The 22,222-nt window shown below is 39.1% G+C and overlaps 1 protein-coding gene across 10 annotated transcripts in view; it reads left to right on the top strand.

The window, feature by feature from the left end:
* LOC121156772 (amyloid beta precursor protein) overlaps positions 1-22,222 on the top strand; it is a 248,055-nt gene that overhangs the window by 135,796 nt on the left and 90,037 nt on the right. For 3 of the 10 annotated variants that reach the window (XM_040980685.1, XM_040980678.1, XM_040980677.1), the window contains 3 exons: positions 1,644-1,843; positions 16,324-16,491; positions 18,630-18,686. In XM_040980685.1, coding sequence (XP_040836619.1) covers positions 1,644-1,843; positions 16,324-16,491; positions 18,630-18,686 — 425 coding nt within the window. The remainder of the gene's footprint in view (positions 1-1,643; positions 1,844-16,323; positions 16,492-18,629; positions 18,687-22,222) is intronic. The other 7 variants (XM_040980683.1, XM_040980679.1, XM_040980682.1 and 4 more) reach the window with 3 other exon arrangements.

Genomic DNA, 22,222 nt, shown 5'->3' with positions numbered 1-22,222 from the left:
TTCCCATTTTTCTTCTTTCAAGTGCTTTACCCTGGCAGGCATGTGATTTGCACAAGGAATTCCTAGTAGGCTTTTAAGACTTGTGTCCCAGACATGCCCTTTTGTTGCCACGCAGATTTGCTGACTTAACTATTCACTGTCATGCATCAGCATATAAATATTCTAGGCCATCAGTGTTATTTCGGATCTTCAGCTCAGTTTTACTGTGGTCACCTGCCATTGTTCTCAACATGGTGTTTTTCAGTGGCGCCTAAGGAATTGTCCCCTGACCACCTGCAAACAGATTCTCAAGCCCCATACTGGACCCACTGAATCAGAAACTCAAAGTGTGGCGCTTGGTGAACTGGGTTTCAGTGAGCCTTGCTGGTGATTTTAATACTCACTGAGTGCTGCTGAAATGTCCAACGATCTACAAACATAATTAGCAAGGCAGGGAGATCAGTGAAATCACTTTGTAGGTATCCCTGACCATGAGATATTGTGGAGTTCCTGAAGTTAGTTTCTGCTTCCTCCGGCATGAAACTGGAAGCTTTCAGCATCCACAGTGCTAACCATTACATCATGGAACCCCTTCAGTTGAAGCTTTCAATAGCAGTTGTTTTTTTTTTTAACTAATTTCTATCTATGCTTTCAAAATATCTATCTACTCCTGTATAGTTGTCCTGTGGCTCTATCAGATACAGCAGAAGAATTAATTCCCATATTATAGTAAATTCAGTTTCAGTATCCTCTCCCGCTTTTTAATAGACCTTATGTAAGGGACCAGAAGGGTTACGAAGAAAACCAGAGTGTATCATGACTGTCTCTACATAGCTCCCCACAACCCTTACAGTTTTTCCTACTGTTAGTGTTTTACCTTGGTGAGGTGCGTTTGAACCGATGTTACTACATTATTATTCACTGAAGTTGATATCTTAGAGTCAACTCTTTATTATATGGATCCTGACAAGTGTATCATGACAGTTGACTTCTATTGTAATATCATACAAAGGAATTTCACTCTCCTAAAAACCCTCTGTGCTCCCTGTATTCATCCCTTTCTCCTCCTAAACCCCTGGTAAATATTGATCTTTTCTTGGTCTCCATTAATTTACTTTTTCCAAAATATGTGGTTAGAATCCTGACATTCTCCCTTTTGCAACCACATCCAATAAAAAGAGCTGTGCTCAAGAGTGGAAAGCTGGTAGACCTACTGAGTGATAATTCATGCTTAGGGCTTCATGCTTGTGTGTGTACGCATACACACACGTGTGTGTGTGTGTGTGTTTTAAGATTTGTTTATTTCTTGGAAAGGCTGAGTTAGAAAGAGAAACAGGGCTCTCCTATCAGCTGGCTTACTCCCCAAATGGCCACAACAACCAGCACTGGGCCAGAACCTAGGAGCTTCTTCTGGGTCTTCCATATAATAGCAGCAGGGGCCCAAGCACTTGGGCCATCTTTTACTGTCCAGCCAGGAAGTGACCCGGTGCCAGGTGGGGTGATAGAGTGGCATTCTATGACCAGCTCCTGTGTGTGTGTGTGTGTGTGTGTGTGTGTGTGTTCTCTTTGTCGTATTCCCTCTCACATTACATAGTGATTCATTAATGATTTTTTTTTTCCCTTCTAAAAATTTGTTTGGCGGTTGTTTCTATTTTTTCTTGTAGTGAAGACAAAGTAGTAGAGGTGGCAGAGGAGGAAGAAGTGGCAGATGCCGAGGAAGAAGAAGGCAATGATGATGAGGATGTTGAGGACGATGATGAGCTGGAAGAAGAAGCTGAGGAACCCTACGAAGAAGCCACAGAGAGGACCACCAGCATTGCCACAACCACCACCACGACCGAATCTGTGGAAGAGGTGGTTCGAGGTAATACACCATTTGCTTGGAGTTTTGTCTTGTTTTGTTTTAATTTACTGGGGGCAAAGAAAGCATTATACCAGAGTTTGGAATTCTGTCATTCTTCCGCCACTGCTTTCCCGATCAACAATGAAATGTTTTTTTTTTCAAAATGACAAGGCTGTTCATGCTAACAGAATTATTTTGGCTTAGTGTAGGCAGTCCAGTGGTTAACACCAATTAATATGAACTATTTATTTTATTGGGTTTTTTCCCTTGTGCCTCATGCCTACCACTCAGAAAATTCAAAATGATTGTCCAAGACTCCACCTAGCTACCTACGGTCTCATTTGATAATTTGGAGTTAGGCAGCCTTCTTATATTGTTCCTAAGGTGGAGTTGATTACAAAGAATTGTCTGTTGCCTCTTTGACCATCTAGATTATGAGCTCCTTGAGGTTAGGAATTATATTTTATTCACCGGTACAGTGTCCAGCTTATGGAAAGTTTTCAATAAGTCCCAGGTGATTAATTAGTTAGATTTCACAAAGACTGTTGGATGAGTATGTTGCAAAATTTAGCCTGGATTATTGGTGTTGTATTAAAGTTGTTTCACTGGGGATGTGATGGTGCCTTCTTCAGAAAGTAAATGTAATACTGGTACCTTAGATTTTTTTTTTTTTTCTGATGAGGAGTTAATGTTTCTGAGAAGATGTTGAGGTGATCTGTGAGCTAAGTGCATTAAAAGACTTCCTTTTGTCTCCATGAAATAAAAGCAAGCATTTTCTTTAAATAAATATCCTAGCAAATAGTGCATTAAATTGAATTTCTCAAAGGATATGTATTTATTTTGCATTAGTAAAAGATACCTCTGAAACTAGATTGAACAAATATGAATTAAGGAATTTTAACTTTTCACCAGCCTATTTGCAAAAGGAATAACATTTCACTTTTTGCTTAGGGCATAGACATTTCAGGTCTGTTACATTTTGGAGCTCAGGAGGGGCTGTATTCTGTGCCTCACATAGATTCCTAATTATCACTGTTAGTGTTTGTTCCCTTAACTACATATTTTCAACCACTTTATCTTAGCATAATTTGCATGACACTCATTCATTTTAAGTATTTTACTTGGTGGCTTTAGTACACAAGTCAACTCATTTAACCATCACTAAAGCCTAATCTTGGAGTATAGACCCAATCCAGTAAGACCCCTCATACCCAGTTATACTTAGTTCCTATACTCACCATTAGCCCAGGTAATAGGTAATCTCCATATGGTCTCTATAGATTTGCCCTTTGCGGAACATTTAATGGAAGTTGGCTCATATTATGTAAGGTCTTTTGAATGCGGCTTGTTTTACATTACACATTGTATTTGATATTCCAAGTTTCTTTTACTTGTAGCTTTTAAACCTGATAGTACTCTAAATTTAACAGAGTTCATTTAAAAATCCATTTACCAGTGGTACATAATTTTTTCAAAGAGAAGATGCACTGGAAGATGGATTGGTTAGCTTTATCATTCCCTAATTAAAGATACATCTGTATTCATGCTAGTACATCAGCAAGTGTGCAAATAAAAGTACATTTTGTTTGAACTGCTACTTTTCAAATAACAGAGGTACCCTAAGGGCATTTTTCTATGTCTGTGGTGCCAACTCTGGCAGATCCAGTGAAATGAACTTGTTGGCTCAGATTTTACCCAGCTGAGAACAGAATTTCCAGGACTTCTCCTAAATAACATACGATTACAGATTACAGGGGCTAATATTCTATAATGGATTGAAGTTCTTTAGCCTTCGATGTGCATTTATTCCACATTAGTATTTGGAATGCATGTTAGATACAAGAATTTTATTAAAACATATGATAATGCAATCAGGATATATGGTCCTCACTGATGGTAAAGTGTAGTAGGAGAAAGCTGAAGAAATATAATGTCATCTGAGTTGTAATAAGTGAGAGCCCAGAACTTACTTCAAAGTGTTAGAGAAGGTTCCATGGAGGAAAAAACCTTTGATCCTGGCCTGGCTGGTGATGTGTCTGCCAGTGGATGTTGTACAGAGTATATTAAAGTAACCAAAAAATGCCTAAATAAGTCTGTGCCGTAGTACAAAGCATGCTTGAATGTATGATACAGGAGTGTACTAGCTTAAGTTAGTGTAAATATCCTGTACAAGACAGAGGAAATTAGGCTCAGATCATACAATGGAAACGTTCAGTACCAGACTGGCATCTTTGGGTGTAATCCAGAATGATTAATTCATCAGATATTATTAATTCGGGTTCTACTGTGTGATCTAAATCATTCTAGTGGATAGTGAAGAGGTTTTGTGTTGATGCTTCCATTTTCAAGGTGACACAGTCTATGTACTGCATGAGAAGATGCTCGTATTCCAGATGATGCAGAATTGTGAAACCAAGCAGTCTTGTTACCTTCTGAAGTTAGTTCTTTCTGCTTCAGTTTTTGTGGATAGTCCAGTTCTTTTGCATTTCAGTTTTACATGTAGTGTTATTAGATATTCAGACAGAACAAAGAAGTGCCTAGGCTAGGAGTGTTTTATTACAAAAGGAGTTAAAAGAGGCAAAAAGAAACAAAGACTAGCATGTTAATTTGTTGATGGCAGGAAGAGCAATCAAAGTGATCTGCTAAATACAAACATTTGGTTATTTGGCACATGAATTGTTAATGCCAGACACAAAAGAACATGTGAGAATCTGTTCCATCTAAGACTTCTGAGTTGAACAAAAGGGATGATGTATGGAAGATGATCTGAGAGAAGAAGACCTGACAGCAGAATATTACATTATACTGTGTTTAACTTTGTCTAACTCCCAACTACAAGTGAGGCTATTTCTGTGCTAAAAGCTGTTTAGAGGTGATGGGAAAGGAATAGATTCTGAAAAGAGGCTTAAAACCTAATTTTCAACATTAATGTTTCAATACCCCAAAGAAAATATGGTTTGCAACCATACTTTCAAAGAAAATTGCTTTATCATTACCAAGCTGTTGCTACTAATATCAGTCCTTAATGTGTTTCACAAAAAACTCAATACTTTTGTGACCCATGAAATTTGAAAGAAATAGACAAAAGAAGAAAAACAGAAGATATTTCAGTATGGTCATAAGACTTTCTGCCATATTGTGTGAAAATCGAGGATACCAAAGTGAGAGTTATCTGTTCCATGTTATTTGTTCCAGAGGGGAGAAATATTATTTGCAAATGGGATCAGCATTCCAAAATCCGTTGCACTGTAGGGTTTATTTTTTTTTTTTAAGATTTATTTTTATTATTTTGTTATTGGAAAGGCGGATATACAGAGAGGAGAGACAGAGAGGAAGATCTTCCATCCAATGATTCACTCCCCAAGTGAGCGCAACGGGCCGATACTATGTCGATCCGAAGCCAGGAGCCTCCTCCGGGTCTCCCACGCAGGTGCAGGGTTCCCAAAGCTTTGGGCCGTCCTCGACTGCTTTCCCAGGCCACAGGCAGGGAGCTGGAAGGGAAGTGGGGCTGCCGGGATTAGAACCGGCGCCCATATGGGATCCCGGGCGTGCAAGGCGAGGACCTTTAACCACTTGCGCCACCGCGCCGGGCCCTGTAGGGTTTATTTTTGTCTTTGGTCATTAAGAGTTGGATATCAATCAAATAGAACAAGTCATTATCAAGATGAGTAAAAGAGTAATGCATTTAAATACCTTCTCCCAGTTCTGTTTCAAGAAGACATTATGCTTCATATACACAGAGTTTGGAGTGAATTCTGACTAAGCTTTGAATTCTAAACTCTGATTAAATGTACATATTGTAGTAAGTGAATAGTCTCCAGTTAGATCTTGTCAGTTGGAATAACACTGTCCAGAGTAATGCTGATTTTCTATATGTGCTCATTGCTTCAACAAAAGTGTGCTGTGCCCGTCTCGGCAGGTCTCAGGCTTTGCTGCAGATGTGTCTTGAGGGTCACTCTTTTTGCCCTTTAAGATCATGATACTGTTAATTCATGTTATGCTGCTGTGAGATAGGAATTTTATTTCATTTTAGGCAAAGAAATTTTTAGGCCTATGGGAAATGTATTTACTTTTCATTTCTCACAGTCATGTAGCTGGTAGGCACTAACGCCAGGATTTAACTCAGGAGGGTCAGGGAGTCTTTTGTGCTACACTGATATCCAAATTACACTTGTGCTTTCCTTGATAAATGCACAGTGTGTCCTTTGGTATCCACAGAGTCCTTTCATTTAAGCGTATATTCATCGTACTGCTTTTTCACATTGACTATGTTGGAATTTTAGCATGTTCTTTTACGTAATAGCATTGATCAGGGGATTGGCAAACCAAACAAAAAGTTTCTTTGGACATGGTCTCTGCTGTTCTCTTACACGTAGGCTGTGTGCTTCCCACTGTAGAGGCAGATTAGTAATCACAAACTAGATGATGTCATCAGCAAATTGGAAAACAGTTCTTAGCTGGCTTTTGTGAAAAACTGATTCTCAGCCCCAATACTGAGCATCGAAGACTGCTATCGAGATCTTTGTATTTCTGATATTATCATATTCATTCCTTTAGGGTAGTGTTGTAGTTGTTAAAGGCAGACTAGTAATTTTGTTTGAGAGGCGTTTGATCAGTTATGGCCATGTGCAGGGTAAGCAGCCCGTTTTCATCTGTGTATTGTAGGTACTGATGTTTCCTTGAGTGCTGTAAGGCTCACTTGAGATCATCTGTGTTAAGCACTCACCATAATAATGCCTAGGAAGTGATCGCATCATTTGAGAAGCACAGACTGCTCAGGTTCTCCCTAACTGTGTCAATATGTACGAATCATGTCATCTTCTGTCCTTGCTGCTGCCTCCTGTCAAGTGGAACTCAGTACTCTCTATTCTGTGATAAAGGGAAGTAATCCTGCAGAAACATGTGACAAACATTCTGCAATCTGTAAGCGTTTGATCAGTCTTAGATGCCAAGGTGGTTCTGGTGAAGATCGTCCCCTGCTTTCTGAACCCTGAAGAAACACTGTTGTATAGCCCGTTACAAATGCCAAAGGTAAACCAGTAGGTTGGCTTTCCTAAGCATGAAAGCATAAATGCGGCACCTGCACTGCACTATCAGAATTAAAACAGTGATATGTATAGATTAGGTTGTGTTCAGATTTTTAGAATACCTTCTGTTTGTTCCTTGCTTAAAATGCTTTATGAGCATATGTTGCACATTAAAATAGTGATACAAAAATTTTATGTCCAGGTGAAAATTGAGCATTTTAGGGTAGACTTCCTATCTTGCAGGCATTTTAAGCCTCATGAGATTCTATTCAATGGATAGAGATACTGAATCTGGTGCCTTTTTAACCACGTTGTCATGATGCAGCTCTAAAATTTGGCCTAAATATTGTTGCCTTGTGTTAGGTAATTAACATTCTGAGTTAACTTGTGCACATAAAAATGAGCCCAAATTCTTGAGCCAGAGGCCTCAGTAGTAACAAGCTGCATATAATTGGACTTAAAGCTTTACGAAGTGTTTGGAAGATAATGGCTTCGTTTTTTAGAGCGAATTTTTCTGGTTGGATCAAGACAAAAAGGATGGGCTCCTGTTCCTGGACCGGAATGCAGCATTCCTTTTAATGTCAGTAAAACCAGTGTCAGCTCTGATCCTGAATGTGACAGATGGTGGCCTGTTAGTTTGTACCCATGGCATGACAGCCGTTAATTTCAAGGTGTTTGATATGTGCTTGGTTGAGGCAGAATGAGGTGTGACACTAACAACTGCTTCCATGCACTTCAGCAGCCCCAGACTACAAGTGCCCCTTCAGTAATTAGGCTGCTTCAAATATGAAGGTAAAGCACAGAGCCACTTAGTTATTTTACTGAGTATAGTTTGCCTATTATAGTGAATATAAAATGGCTTAGTCGGTTTCACAAAAATAGGCATTGTTGTATAAGATGTTACAGTTTAGAAATTGGTTTGACTCCTAAATTTACATGGCTAGTGGTGTTCAATTGTTTTACACCTTGCATTTATGCATCATTTCATTTGTGTCGAGTACATCGTTAGGATAAAGGTAGTAAGTGGTTAAATGTGTTTCATGATTTTTTTTTATTCAAAATTCAGATTTACAGAGAAAAGGAGAGAGGGAGAGGGAAAGATCTTCCATCTACTGGTTCACTCCCCCAGAAGGCCACTAGGGCTCAGGTTGAGCCACTCCAAAGCCAGTAGCCAGAAGCAGGAGCTTCCTCCAGTCTCACAAGTGCTTGCAGGGCCCCAAGGCCATCCTCCATTGATTTGCCAGGTCACAAGCAGGGAGCTGGATAAGAAGTGGAGCAGCTGGGACATGATCTGGTACCCACATGAGATGCCAGCAGTTGAAGGTGGGGGATTAGCCTGTTGAGCCAAAGGCACTGGCCCCAAAATCAAAAATACTTTTATTCCAAGTTTACTAAAGGCTCAAAACTGTATTTTTAAAGAATACTAATCTTTTTCCATGTTTGCTCCCAAATTACTTTTTTGAAAAATTTGCAAATGCCTGAGATGCAACATTTATTTATAAGTTAATTGTTTACAAACTTAATAGTTTATGATAGAGGAAAAAAAGCCTAAAAAAAAGAAACCCAGCAAATGAGAAAATGATCATGCAGACACCTTTTTTATTCACCCAGAGGTCAGATTCTTTGGGTAGGAAACAAAGCTATGTTTTTTTTTTTTCCTCTCAAAATATTTTACACGTTAACTATTGAGTCAAACTTATTAGAAACAAAGAGAAAAATCATATTTTCAGTAAAACAAATCTGACTGTGCAAGCAGTGCTGACATTTTCATCTTGATACAGTAAGATGATAGCGACCTTGAAGCAGCGTATATTTGTGTACTTCTCATGTACAATTTTAGGGACCCAGCCTCTTCCTGCTCCAGGGCCTCCTCTTGATGTCACTTTGTGTTGCTTTGCTTTGGTTTGTTCCCAGTTTTTAATCCAAATCCATTGGAGATCAGGGTAATTTTGCATTTTTCATTTGGCCGACAATCTCTTGATCCTGACCGTGTAGTAAGAACACAACCTGAGGAGGCGAGTCAGGCACACACATCGCCATGATGGAGAGTAGGAGAGCCACTGCGAGATTGAGTGGAAATCTTGGGTTCTGTCCCAGAAAAATAAGTTTCTGAGAACACGAAGACAAGGACATTATAGCCTCAATATCTGTTTTTTCTTGGCTTTGAACCATTTCTTCCACTGAAAATCCGTTTTTGATTCCCAGCCACAGTTTACCATGCACCTGACATTTTGTGATTCTGTGGAGAGAAGAGTGAGAAGTCTGGGGAGGCAAGAATGAAGATATCTCTATAAAAGAAAACCTCTCAGCATTCAGGATAGCAAGTGAAGAGATTCCTGCCGAACAAAAGCGGTTCAGAACACAAAACAGGTTAAAGATACACCAGATTGAACTTAAAAGATCATTCAGGTGTAAGTGACAGGAGTAGTTACCTCTCAAATTTATGTATGTCCTTGTTATGCATAATTTCTGAGACAGAATAGGGAAAAGTATGACAAACTTGGGACAGAAATTTCATGTTGCTTCCTGTGGCTTTTAAGCTCTGGATCAAAGCAAAGGAAGGTTTTCCTGGGTGATTCTCCTGTCTCCTTAAGCTGCAGCACTCTGGAAATATACTAGCATCTGTTTACCCAGGTCCACTCGCCTTGGAGAACAAAACTGTCTGAATACAACTTGAATCCCTCTGCTATTTGCTCAGGCTAGAGCACAGTTCCTCAACCTCAGGATTATTGAGATTTTGGAGGAGATAATTGTTTGGGGACAGGGGATGTTTGTGCATTATAGCATATTTAGCAGCATCCTTGATCTTTACCTGGCAGATGCCAGTAGCAACATCCAGTTGTTATGACAACTCAAAATATCCCGTGAGAGGGGTTGAGGAGATGCTCAGTGGCTACAAACCACTGGACTTTGACGTTGAACTCTGAAGTGTTATCCACCTTTAGATACAGGATTAGAGAAATATCCCCAAATTACTGTGTTTTGTTAACATGAACTATAACTCTCAACTCAATCCATGGTACACGGTCGGAAGTTAATGACCACATTTTATTAAATAATAAGTAAAATATATATGCCAAAATAAATTGCAAGCTAAGAATTAGATAAGCTGAGTGTTAGATAAAATACACAGTGCAGCCTAATAGCTTATATTCGTGTTTTCTTAATGAATGCAAGATTCTGATTTGAAATATTGCCTGCACATCCTTACTAGGTGGATGGTGAGGTATAGAAGTGAACTGCCTTTCTAGCCTTGGTTTTCATTCTTGCAAAAGCAGTTCATTCCCCTGTACTCTGTTAGAGAAGAGCAAATGGAGCTTAGCATCCATACTGCAGTCAGGGACTCTGCTAATCTCAACTGAAGTCTTCCGGTTCCATCGTGCTGGGGACCGTGACAAGAGGCCACTTACCATGGAGAGATGGGCATGCTAAAGTCCCCCAGAAGAGGACAAGGAGCAGCATGCCCATCTTGTAACCATGGAGTCACATCTCGAGATCCTTTCCTGACAGAGTAGAAATGCCATGGAATCTTTACAGAGAAAAGAAACGCCTTGTGCTCCTGCCTTGGTTTAATTTCTGCTTTTTCATTTTTCCAAATTAAAAAAATAAGCTTCAGTGTTTCTAATATCCTGGCAGATTCTAGGAATGGCATCTCATAAATTGAAGTTTCAGTGGAATCTGGTTTCCATAGACTTAAATATGAGCAACAGAATTATCCTAGTATTAAATTTAAGGCAAAAGTATTGAAGCAGTTTTAATATTCTTCAAACAGCTCTTCAGAGTGAAAGACTGATGTATTGGTAATAAGTTAAAATGAAATTTTTGAGATAAGAGTTTCAGTGTTAAGACTCAGCTCATTTATTTTGTACCTCTCTTTCCCTAATATTTGTGTACTTCTTTTCATAAGCTGAATACCTTGCAGCTTTTACTAATTCTTCCCCACTGGTCTTTTTAGATAATAGTTGAACTTTGTAACTCTAGTTTTGACATTCTATTTTATAGAAATAAAACAAATATTTTATTTATTTGAAAGGGTTAAACAGAGTAAGACAGAAAGAAAGAGACCTTCTACCTTGCTGATCATTCCCAAGTGGCCACAGCAGAGCCCAGAACCTGGGGCTCCCACAGGGACCTGCGCACAGGCGGGGAGAAACCTGGCCACACGCATTTGTTGAATCTTGATTCACACTCCAAATAGCCAAGGCATTCAGGGCTGAGTCAAGGAAACCCAAGATCCCAGAACTAGTCTGTCTTCCATGTGGGTATGGGGACTCTCGATAAGGGAGCCATACATAACTGTTGATTCCCAGGCTGTGTATCAGCAACACAAACCAGGTGCTCCAATCTGGAGAATGTATGTCCCAAACAGCATCTGAACTACTAGATCAAGGGCCTGTTTAAATCTGCAGAGGGCCTCAGTCCCAGATAATACTGGCTTCATTTGTCTACAAATTATCCTTTGAGAAAACTGTAAGCAGTAACTTCTGTGCCTTATGTGTACAGTGCATGTTGGAGGCATGAAGACATTGCATAAAAACTGAAAAGGAAAACTAAGAAAAAAATCTAAAAACTAAAAATCTGTGTTGTTACTGCACTTAATGTGTTAGTACATCAGGGCCAATGTTGTGGCAAACCAAGTTTTGAGCCCCAGATGCTCCACTTCTGATCTACCTCCCTGCCATTGCACCTGGAAAAGCAGCAGAATATGGCCTAACTGCTTTGGCATCTGTACGCATGTGTGAGACCCAGAAGCAGCTCCTGCTTTCCACTTATGGATGTTTGGAGGTAGAGAATCAGCAGGTGGAAGATTCTGTCCCATACTATTTGCAACTCTGCCTTTCCAATATAAGTAATTTAAAAAATATTAATAAAGATAAATACAAGCAATGTGGGAGAGAAATCTGAACACCTACCCGCTGAAATTTTTTTATTCAGATCCCAAAATCAAGGAAGCAGAAAATTCTTATAATTTCTCTGTTTGTAATCCCATTATACAGTAGCCCCCATTATACAGTATTGCTATTCTTAACTAGCCTGCAAAAATTGATTACTACAACGCTATTCAGGAATTTTGTGAGCTGTAAGCATTGGTACCTTTAGCAAAAATGGATTTACACTTTGGAAATTGAAAAGCACTGTAAGAATGTCCTACCTTTTTTTCCTCTGGAGTAAGCAAATTTCCTGGCATTCCCTGTCTCTGATTCGCTAAGAAAAAACATTTCCTCTTACTTTACAACAAAGGACAAAATATCTTACACCAAAGTTTGAGTTCTTTGTTAATATTCCCTTGTAGTTCAGCTTAACCAGGAAGTTCAGTGAAGAACAATTTTTTTTTTTTTTTTTGCCTAATAAACAGGAAAGAATGGTTGAAAAGTAACAGTGAATGTTCGCTGTCTCAACACTAGCATGGTCCTACAAGACAGTCTCCTTCAGGTAGCCTTTTATCAATATCTCTTCATCATGAAGATATGTGGAAATTTCATCAAATATGAAAGGCGATAGATTTAATTGTCCTAGAGAATTGACACAATCCAAGAAAAAGGCTAGCAAACTGCAGATATTTTGTAGAAGGTTTCGTGGCAAATTAATATCCCTCCGAGTCAGTGGTTTCAATACCAGGCACAGCTGTTGGCACCATTTGTTTATATTTCAACCCATGCTGGGAGATTAAGTGAGATTTGTAAGACTTCCCTTCAACCTCAATGCCTAATTTTGCATGATTCCTTTTAGTGGAATGTGATTACTTATAATACATATTTCATGAATTATTGCCCTAATCAGAACAATTTTCAAACATTATTTTGGATGTATATTTGCTAATATGTATATACACATGTGACACTTAAAAATGTTCGTATTAAAGTACTTGGCTATATAGCATTGGAAAAAGCACATTCTTAAGAATTAACCAGTGTTCTAGTGTGCTACCACTTCAAAATCTTCATCTATAAAATCAAACACAAGTTTGTGTACTTAATCTTGTACAGAATTTTACACGGGTTCATGAAATGTTACTCTATAACAATATTTATAATGGCAGTAATAAATTAAGCTAAAACTGGAAAGTCGTTAAACTGTGTTGAGGTCAACCTTTTTCATTATTAATAGATTGATTGAGTCTAGATAAATCAGAATTTATTAGAAATATTTGAACTATAGTGATGGATTTTAATGAGTTTGTCCTTTTCATCTTGTCCTGTTTTCACTATTAATTCAGCAAATGATTAATTTCAAAAGCAAAGTGTATTCTTCTTCTTACATTAATCCTGTATATTATTATGGAGAAAAAGTGCAAAATTGCCAATGTTTAACTAGGGGAAAGTAGATCTGTTTGTACTGTATGTAGGTTTTAGTTGAGTGTGTTCTTGCAGAGTTGGAAGAAATTGCAATCTAATGCTTTTTTCATTGTTTTACCACTTAAGCATGAACAGTTGTTCATTGTCTCTAGGTAACTGCACTGTGATCAGAGGCAATTGGGACAAAGTGACTATCTTTTCACAATTTAAGAAATTGCAGACCTGTTTTTTCAGATTCACGTGTTTCTACTCCATGCTTATTCGGCATTAAATCATTGCAGATTTCTTTATCCATCCCTGAGCACATTATCTGAATTGTCCCAAAGTTTATATGAAATTTGTTAGTTTTCCATGAAATGTGGATTCCACCTAAGTTCTAAAACTTTTGTGGCTGTTGGAGATCATTTGAGCCAATACAGCACTCCCCAAATGGAAGTTTTTCTTTGCTTCTTCAGAATAAAGGAGGCAGGAATGTAATAGCTATAGAATCCTATTAAGAATTGTGGATTTACTATGCAGTTTATTTTACTTATGTACTTGAAACATAAATGGAGTTAGAATTCCAACTGCTTTTTCTTCTTGATCCGGTGCATTTGGCCTGATTTCTACCAATTGTAACAAAGTGTTTTTTTAGAGCTAATTTGGAAAGAGGCATCAGAAAAAAAAAAAAGTGAGTGTATGCCTTCATTGTACTGGTGATATAAAATTGGTGGTACCTTATTTGCGTTATGGACTCAGATTTTTGCCTATTTCATAAGTGAAAAACTGTTAAGGAGTCACACACAAGGCCAGCTATCCATTGTGGATTATCTCCTAGTTCTTCATTCTTTTATCCTGCAGTTCTGTCCAACCAAAATTCTGCCATCTTATGTATACATAGGAGAGCTGAATAAGTCACATTCCTCATACCAGTAAAACAGTCATGTGCACTGTTGAGACACTGGCCAAGAAATAAGAGAAAACACATATTTGGTACTCTAGGAGTACCATACAATAAAAGAATTGGTATGAGTGGCTGAAACATGGTGAGCTTTGCTATCCGTTTTCTTATGTCTTATCACCATAACATGGAGTGGAAGAATTTTGTGCTTCTGTTGGTGGCAGTGATCACATTCACTGCAACCCTAGTGCTAATTTCAGGCATAGTGTAGAATCATGACTATTACCTAATGATATCACTGGAATTAACACAGCCAAAGAAAGAGCCAGTGATGGAAATGGCCATGCCAAAGCTTAAAAGATCATGTGACACAAATATGGACATATTGGCAAAGAAGGGAGAAGCCAACCTATAGGTATTTGTTATTGAGAGAGAAGAAAAGGAGCAGAGACCACTGATGAACAGTTTGCAGTACCCCCACAACTGGTGCACAGCCTTTAGCTCTGTGGTTACAAAGCTGCTCCTTGGAACCAATGTCGTGCTATAGTGGGTAAAGCCACTGCGCATACACTGCCATCCCAGATGGATACTAATTTGTGTCCAGGCTGTTCTACTTCCAACTCACTGCCAATGGCCTTGGAAAGGCAACGAAAAATGAACCAAGTCACTCATGTAGAAAAACCAGAAGCTTTTAGCTCTTGAATTCAGCCTGCTTAGTGTTGCCTGTTGCAGCCATCCTGGGAGTCCAGAGATGAAGGAGTCTCTCTCTCTGGATCTCTCTGACTTTCCAAGTAAATAAGTAAATCTTAACAGAAAAAAAAATTTTTTTAAAGCAAGTAAACTACTCTGTTGGTGACTGAGAAACTGGTAAGCCGTTGTCAGATGGATACCACCCTTTAGATTTGGAGGGCTGCATTTGTAAATAAGAGTCGCATCATGCAGAAGAGCCAATGAAACACACATGTATGGGCTCCTTAGGTAGCAGTGTTGAGTGGATTGACTTTAAAAGGGCTGGCATTGAGCCTGAGGTTCCTTTAGCCACCTGGAAACCATCAGATGAGAGTCAGGATCATCTCAGTTGCTATTATCCTCCGGGGTCTCCCCTACCAGTGTTTGTGCTCGCCTTCCTGGCTCAGTGCTGACTATCCCTCCTTGGTCAACATTGTAACTGTCAGCAACTTCTGATTGGCCACAGACTGATTGACTGCATTGAAAGAATAGTAGCTTATGTATATAGGACAGAGAAAGGATAGTTCCCTTTTCCAGACATCATGGATCTTTGAGATTGGTTGTTGATTGGGATCAATGTGTTAAGTATTCCTTACTTAAAAGCCTTGGGTCTAGCATAACTGTTTTCTTTTAGAAAGTTGTTGGTAAAGCAAGACACCTGTGTGCTAGGACATCAGCCTAGCAGTTTCCCCTCCAGGACATAAACCTGAAGGAAGAACTGGGGCTGCCATCTTACCTGTAATAACAAAAATGGGACAGACACGGAAAGAAGAGGTCTATCTAATTCTAGTTATGATTAACCTTATTAGTGGGATTTAGTAGACTGCTGCGCTTTGAGTCAGTCAGGTTATGGAACTTGTCTGGAACAGGTGGCAGGTAGACAAGGTGTGTTTTGGTGTAACACTGACCTGCATTTTTCAAAAATTAGTTATCTAGCTACATTTTGTTGGTTTGAAATATTGGCCAAGGGTCAGAAAAGTATATCTAAATAAAAATTGTCTGAAATTGGAGTTAATGTATTTGAGTGTCAGTAACATTGACAGATATTAAAAAGTTTCAGATATACAGACTGGCTGTCTCCAAGAAGTGGAAAACATTGAAAATATGTGTGATTTGTTTTATGCTTGAATTGAGGTAGTGCTAATAAGGAAAATAATTGAATGTTTGTGAGATCATAAACCTTCACATTTGGTTCTGATGTAACAGAATGATAAATGCATTTTTAAAAGACAAGTTTTATGCTAGGAAATGATTTTGATGAACAGATGTCTTCCATCACTTGAAATTCATCTTAAAGCACTGATAAGGTCTTTGACTTCCAACCAGAATCTTTTCATTACTACCAACTTCCACATTTATTAAAACAAATGACGATGCCCTGATTTCAGAGATAATTGCAATCTGGTTGGTTAATTAAATTCCTTAGGAAAAACTTGGTAGATGCTACCTAACAAACATGGTCCCAGTGACCCGTGGGAGGATTAATGTGTAAGACAAATAAACATTGTGTACATTGAACAGAAGACAGTGCCTTTCATGCTAAATGTGGTTCCCCAAATCTCTGATTAGAGGTGTGCTCTGAGCAAGCTGAGACGGGGCCATGCCGAGCAATGATCTCCCGCTGGTACTTTGATGTCACTGAAGGGAAGTGCGCCCCTTTCTTTTACGGCGGATGTGGCGGCAACAGGAACAACTTTGACACGGAGGAGTACTGCATGGCCGTGTGTGGCAGCGTCAGTAAGTGGACCCTTCCTCCAGCCTGGCCACCTATCGTCTCTCTCGCCACTGACTCTGCTCTTTGCAATGGACTGGTTTTCTTGGGTCTTGGGAATGGGCCTCTTGCTACCACTAACCACGTTTCTGTCCACTTCTCTAATTGCTCGGAGTCTCTGCAGTATGTTTGATCGTGAGCACACCTCTCCGACTTTTTCTTAAAAAGCATGGCCTTGAATGTGTTCTTTTCCTAGCTGTGATAGATACGTCTTGAAATCTGTAATGGATTTTTGAATGCTTCTCTTTCAAATGACACTCGAGGGGCTGTCTTGCCCTCCGCAGCCATTTCTGCAAATGCACACTCACCTTGTTGTTCTGTGTCTGCGTGTTGATGTTTATGCATGTGCACTTCTGTGTGCAAAAGTGGTCTCTCCTACTGGAAGCCTGGCTGATGATGCTTTGGTTGTATTGATGAGGTGTGTTGCTGTGATTTTATACCTTGTGTCTTATTGTGGGGGAGAAGGAATGTGATCACTGAGTGCCTGCATTGCAATACCAGTGGGTAAGAATGCCCGTGCCCCCTGAGCTCCTCACACGGTAATGTGCAATGTCTTGTTTCTTTTCTTGGGAATAGAAGAAAACTGCTGATTTAGCATTATAAACTTTCAGTGACATAAAGCCCAGAGAATATAATTTTTCAAAGCCCTCTTCTTGAATATTGAGAAGATAGCAAAAATTGGAGGATAAATATTCATATGTACAATCATGGTGACTTCAATACAAGATGAATTTTTTTCCCAGAGGAGGTAATTCTCAGGTGGTAATTAAGCAGACATGAGACTTCTGCTGTCCGAGTTAAATTCTCATTCTTGTTTATTTTTGCTCATGTGTGGAAAGTTTAAACACTTGACTCATTAAATTAAACATGAAACAGTCATGGTGTCTCATGTTGGAGGCTGCCTTGGGATTAAGTCAAACAGCAAGACCTGCACCATTAGGACCTTCACTGGTGGAGGAGCTCCATGCCCAGTAGATTGTGATGGAATGTTCCTGTTTGTCTCCTGCCATCACCTGGAGGCAGTGAGTCTTCTCCAGTGCTGTGTGAGAACAAGTACAGGAGCTGGTAATCCAAGCATTCTGCTCTGGCTCAGATTATATGATTGCAAGCTTCTAGCTCAAATAACCCCCTTCTTCAATTTCATACAAAGAAGCTAATTAGGTCAGGTAATAGGGAACATAATGGGGCACTGTGGTGCCTGCAGCTTTTGGAACAAAGGGCTTTTGTTACATTGACTAACTGCCTTAGAAGCTGGGTGACATTTCCTGGCAGATTTCCAAGAGTTTTTCTGCCTTTCCCAGAGGGGAGTTTATTTAGTTAATATGAATTGGATTTGTGTGTGTAAATTATCAGCAATGATGAATTTGTCTCTGGTGTCAGAAGTCATTTGCCTCTTCACCCTGCTGCTACCACCCTCCCACAGTACCCATCCCATTGAGTGGATTTTGATGTGGGAGAAACAGTGAGCAGCACAGGTGACAATAGACCTGTCCTGTGTAGCACACACTTTACTGAGAGGCTCCCTAGATAATATATACTTAGATGAGAATTTGCCAAACTAGGTGCTTTCAAAATATGTATTGGAGAAGGTAACCAGTGGTTAGTTTTGAAACGGAAAGGGGATTGCAGAATAGTTTGTCAGAAAAACAAAGGCAAGAGGCAAACTTTCATTTAGGTAGATGAGCCAGTAGCGATGGAAAATAATACTTCCACAAACAGCCACAACTGAGAGCCAAAAGCTGCCACATGAGTGGATGAGATGAACGGATTTATTGTAAGAAATAGGTGGCACAGTGATACCGGGCACCAAGGAGAGCAAGCACAGGCAGGAAATCCGCTGGCTGGTGGCTTGCATGACCCGTCAGAGACCACATGCTCTGCATCATCAAACGTAAAGCTCTCAGAAAAATGCAGCTTAGGTTCATATGTCACTCTGATTCCATGGAGAGGCCAAACCTCTGGACGTTGGTTTAATCTTTTGTTTTTCAATATTTCTTTTTTTCATTTGTTTTGTTTTTGTCACTGGAGTCATGTGAGACAGTTCCAGCCATCATTCTCATGGTTCTCTTTTGTTTTTAGTTATGTTCTCTCATTTTCTCCATAGTGTCCCAAAGTTTATTCAAGACTACCCAGGAACCTCTTCCCCAAGATCCTGTTAAACGTATGTTGTTGTTCACTTAAAGGGTGGGAAGGGTATATTGCATGACTGATTTCGGCTCCACTATCGTCACCTTCTTTGCATGGTTTGATACTTCTTAACATGCCTCTTTCAGTGACATTTGTATTCCTGTTGTCTTGCTTGTGATTATGTCTGATTTTGTCAGACTACTTGAAACTTCAGGCCTTACGTTGACTAACCCCATCTTATTTCTGATCAGTCTTCTATTTATTTAATATGGTTCTTCTAAATATCATACATATGACATTTTTATTGTCTCTTAATTGTCATTACTATTTTATTTGCCAAAAGCTGCCAAGATGCCATGATTTTAACAAGAGACCATATGTGGTAGTAACTTGCTTCCTTCTGAAATATTTAATATACATATATTACAATATGGGCTAATTCATGTCAGGGTGATGTGTGTTTTACTTCATCTGTTAGGCTTTGCGGGTTGAAAAGTCACTAAAATTTGAGAACCACCTCCACCTCCTCTTCCAAAATGTATAAAGGGGTCAGTCATGCCCCACCTGTGATTTTCTCATTAGGAAATTGAAAAAGAGCTTCCTGTAAAGAAATGTTGTATCAACCACCTTTATGGGTCTTACAGTAGCTTCTGTTTCATAATTACTTCAGCCATTATAGCATTTTAACCTGATTTAAGAATGTGGCATCAAACACGCATTTGGTCATTTTTTGGTTTAGTTGATATCTAGAAGTAGATTTATCCAGCCGTAGGTTGGGGATAATGTATACTAATTGATACACATGATTGCTAGAGGAGATGTGCAATCTCAGCTGTGATATTTTATCTTTGAAATTAGCATTTACCCACAATATCCTGATTTTCAAATGCTTAGTCTCAGAAATTGATGGAACTGATTACTTGTTTAAAACAAATTATCAATGGAGAATTATATGCTTCATAAAATTTCCTCCTGAACCCTAAAGTTTTTAAATGGTTTCCATTAGAGATTCAAATTGTATAGTTATGCATGACATTTTAAGAATTTTGTGGTTTGTAGTGCCAGATTAAGCATATTTCCTACTATTGTGGGAAAGCATTTTTCTGTAAGAACACAGAGTAGCAAGTGGGTACCTAGAAAAAGACTGGAAAAGAAACTGAAGATAGTAAGGATTGGTCGTTTGCATGGTTTATTGCAGTGTGGCAGCCATGTTTAAGGTTGTTTGTTGGTGTTTGGAATACTTTGTGGACATCTTCCTCATTTCCTTTGTGAGAAAATGTGGCTGGAAGAGCTTAGTAACTTGTCCCAAACCATTAAACATAGCAGGGCTAGGCTTGAAACCTAACTGGCCTTTTGGCTGTGCTCCACACCAAATGGCTAAGCATTTGGTGCTAAGATTGTTTTCTAAGGTAGTAAAAAAACGGCCTTTGGGGTTCAGAAGCATATATTTTAAGACTGCGGAAAATTGAAGAAAGCGAATGAAAAATGTCACAAACATGCTCTCCCGCACGCCATAACTATAGATAGCAGGCATCAGTAAGCTGAAGTCTTTTCCCAATTATACAAAACAGAGATTATTTTTTTCTATAAGTTCATGTTAGAATATTGTGGCATACAAAAGCATGTTTTCATTTTTATTAGATGGAAAAATTTAGCCTCATCATTTGATCATTTATTTTCATGATATTCTGGATGTAACTGTGCCTGCATCATCCATGGTTACAGCTATTCAAAGTCTCATAATTTTCTCTTTGCCGATCATTTCCCCGTCTACTTGCAGTGTGTTCAAGATCCTTCTTGGAGGATGAAGTGATTTTGGCAACTATATTTTGCTCTCTACCTACAGAGACCATTCAATCATATAACAAGTGCAGGGTTTTGCAGTGCCAGTACAAACAGATGGGAGAAGTATATAATTCCTGGTTATTTATAGCTTGTGCAGCTCTGCAGTCTTATTTATAGCAAAGCTGCCCATTTCAATTGAAAAAGTCATGGCCATCTGGAGGTCAAATGTAGATAAAATGGTTTTAGAGGAACCCAAAAGTAAACAAGCCTGTTTGATGGGGCAGCTCAGGCTTTCACATCACTCCTTTACCAACTGTGAGCTAATTGGATGCTATCTCTGCACAAAGGCAATTGGTTAGCTTCCCAATCCGGGCTGTTTTTAATCAGATAATAAATGTGAATGAAATGGAGTAAGCTCTGCAGTTGAACTGATAGAGTATAACATCAATGAGTAAAATGTTGGATGCTCTGCATTATAAACACAGTAATTGTCCTGTCAAAATTTATTCTCAGGCCTGGTCTCGAAAAGCCGTTTCAAGGACACATACTTATGTGCTCTTTTGTTACTGTCATAAGTAGGAATGTAAACCAAAACACAACAGATAAATACATGAGACTTCATTTGACTTAAACTTATATATTTGAATCTTTTGAAAGATTCTTTTCCATTTGGAATGAAGAATCTCGTAAAAGCTGAGTCGTTTCTGCCATCAGTTTTGTATCTGCTCCTTTAGGTTTAATTCCAAGGTTTATCATAATGTCTACACAGGGCAGTGTTTAGCAATAGTAAAATTACTATGTAAATACTTGGTGAAAATGTATCTGTTCAATATAAGGGAGGTTTTTTAATTGTATGTTTTACATTGTTCCCATCAGATTGTATCACAAAAGGCAGATCAATTCATAATAGTATTTAATATTACAATAAGCATCACCTAGATTTTAGACCGTGAATGTGCCAATGGAATCTGGCCAGACGCTGACTCAGCTCTAGCTCTTGTAGTTACAGCAGCAAACATCTGGGCCTGAGGTGGGGAGATAGCCAGCTGAAAGGCTATATGAGGCCCCTGGGATCATTCCTTCTGACCCTGCCATGGATAACCATGGGCAGGACTCAGAATTCAGTAAACCTATCATGGCAGGCTGATTTTTGAGTTGATCCTTTTGTGTGGACCTCAGATGCTGCTGTAAGTGTCCAAATGGCTCTTGGCATAAAACAATTCCCCATCCTTGATCTGGATCTAGGTTTCTCAGCCCTGGCAGAATTGACTTTCTGCTCCAAGTAATTCTGGACTCTTCTTCTGCCTGTAGGACATTTAGCAGCATCCTTGGCCCTTGCCTAATGCATACCATTAACACATCCTCTACTGTGATAACTAAAACTGTCTCTTAATTTTACTAAATGTGCCTTGTGGGGCAAAATCACCCTTGGCCGAGAGCCATCATTTTTAATGTTGTTTCCCCATATGTGACTCAGGTTTAATGATGATGCTGTAAACATGTGTACTTTTCCACACCCTTGAGGGATGCGTTGAAATGTCACAGTGTTGTTCTCCACAGATTCTTATGAAATTGGTTTTGTTAGGCCTATGACCTAGCTGTCATTATTTGTGAGAAAGATAGACATTGCTGGTGCTATTTAGACTACAGTATTAAAGGTCTCTTAGGTTTTCTACTCTAATATTAAACTGCTGTAAAAGTAGAGAAGAAATTGGTGAGTCCTGCATTGGAAGCACATGATTCGCCCATGCCACACCCCTTCCTCCACTCTATTTCATCTGGTTT

Source organism: Ochotona curzoniae, unplaced genomic scaffold (genome assembly GCF_017591425.1).
Source record: "Ochotona curzoniae isolate NIBS_2020 unplaced genomic scaffold, NIBS_Ocur_1.0 contig_3498, whole genome shotgun sequence".
NCBI lineage: Eukaryota > Metazoa > Chordata > Mammalia > Lagomorpha > Ochotonidae > Ochotona > Ochotona curzoniae.
This window is presented reverse-complemented; position numbering and strand designations above follow the sequence as displayed.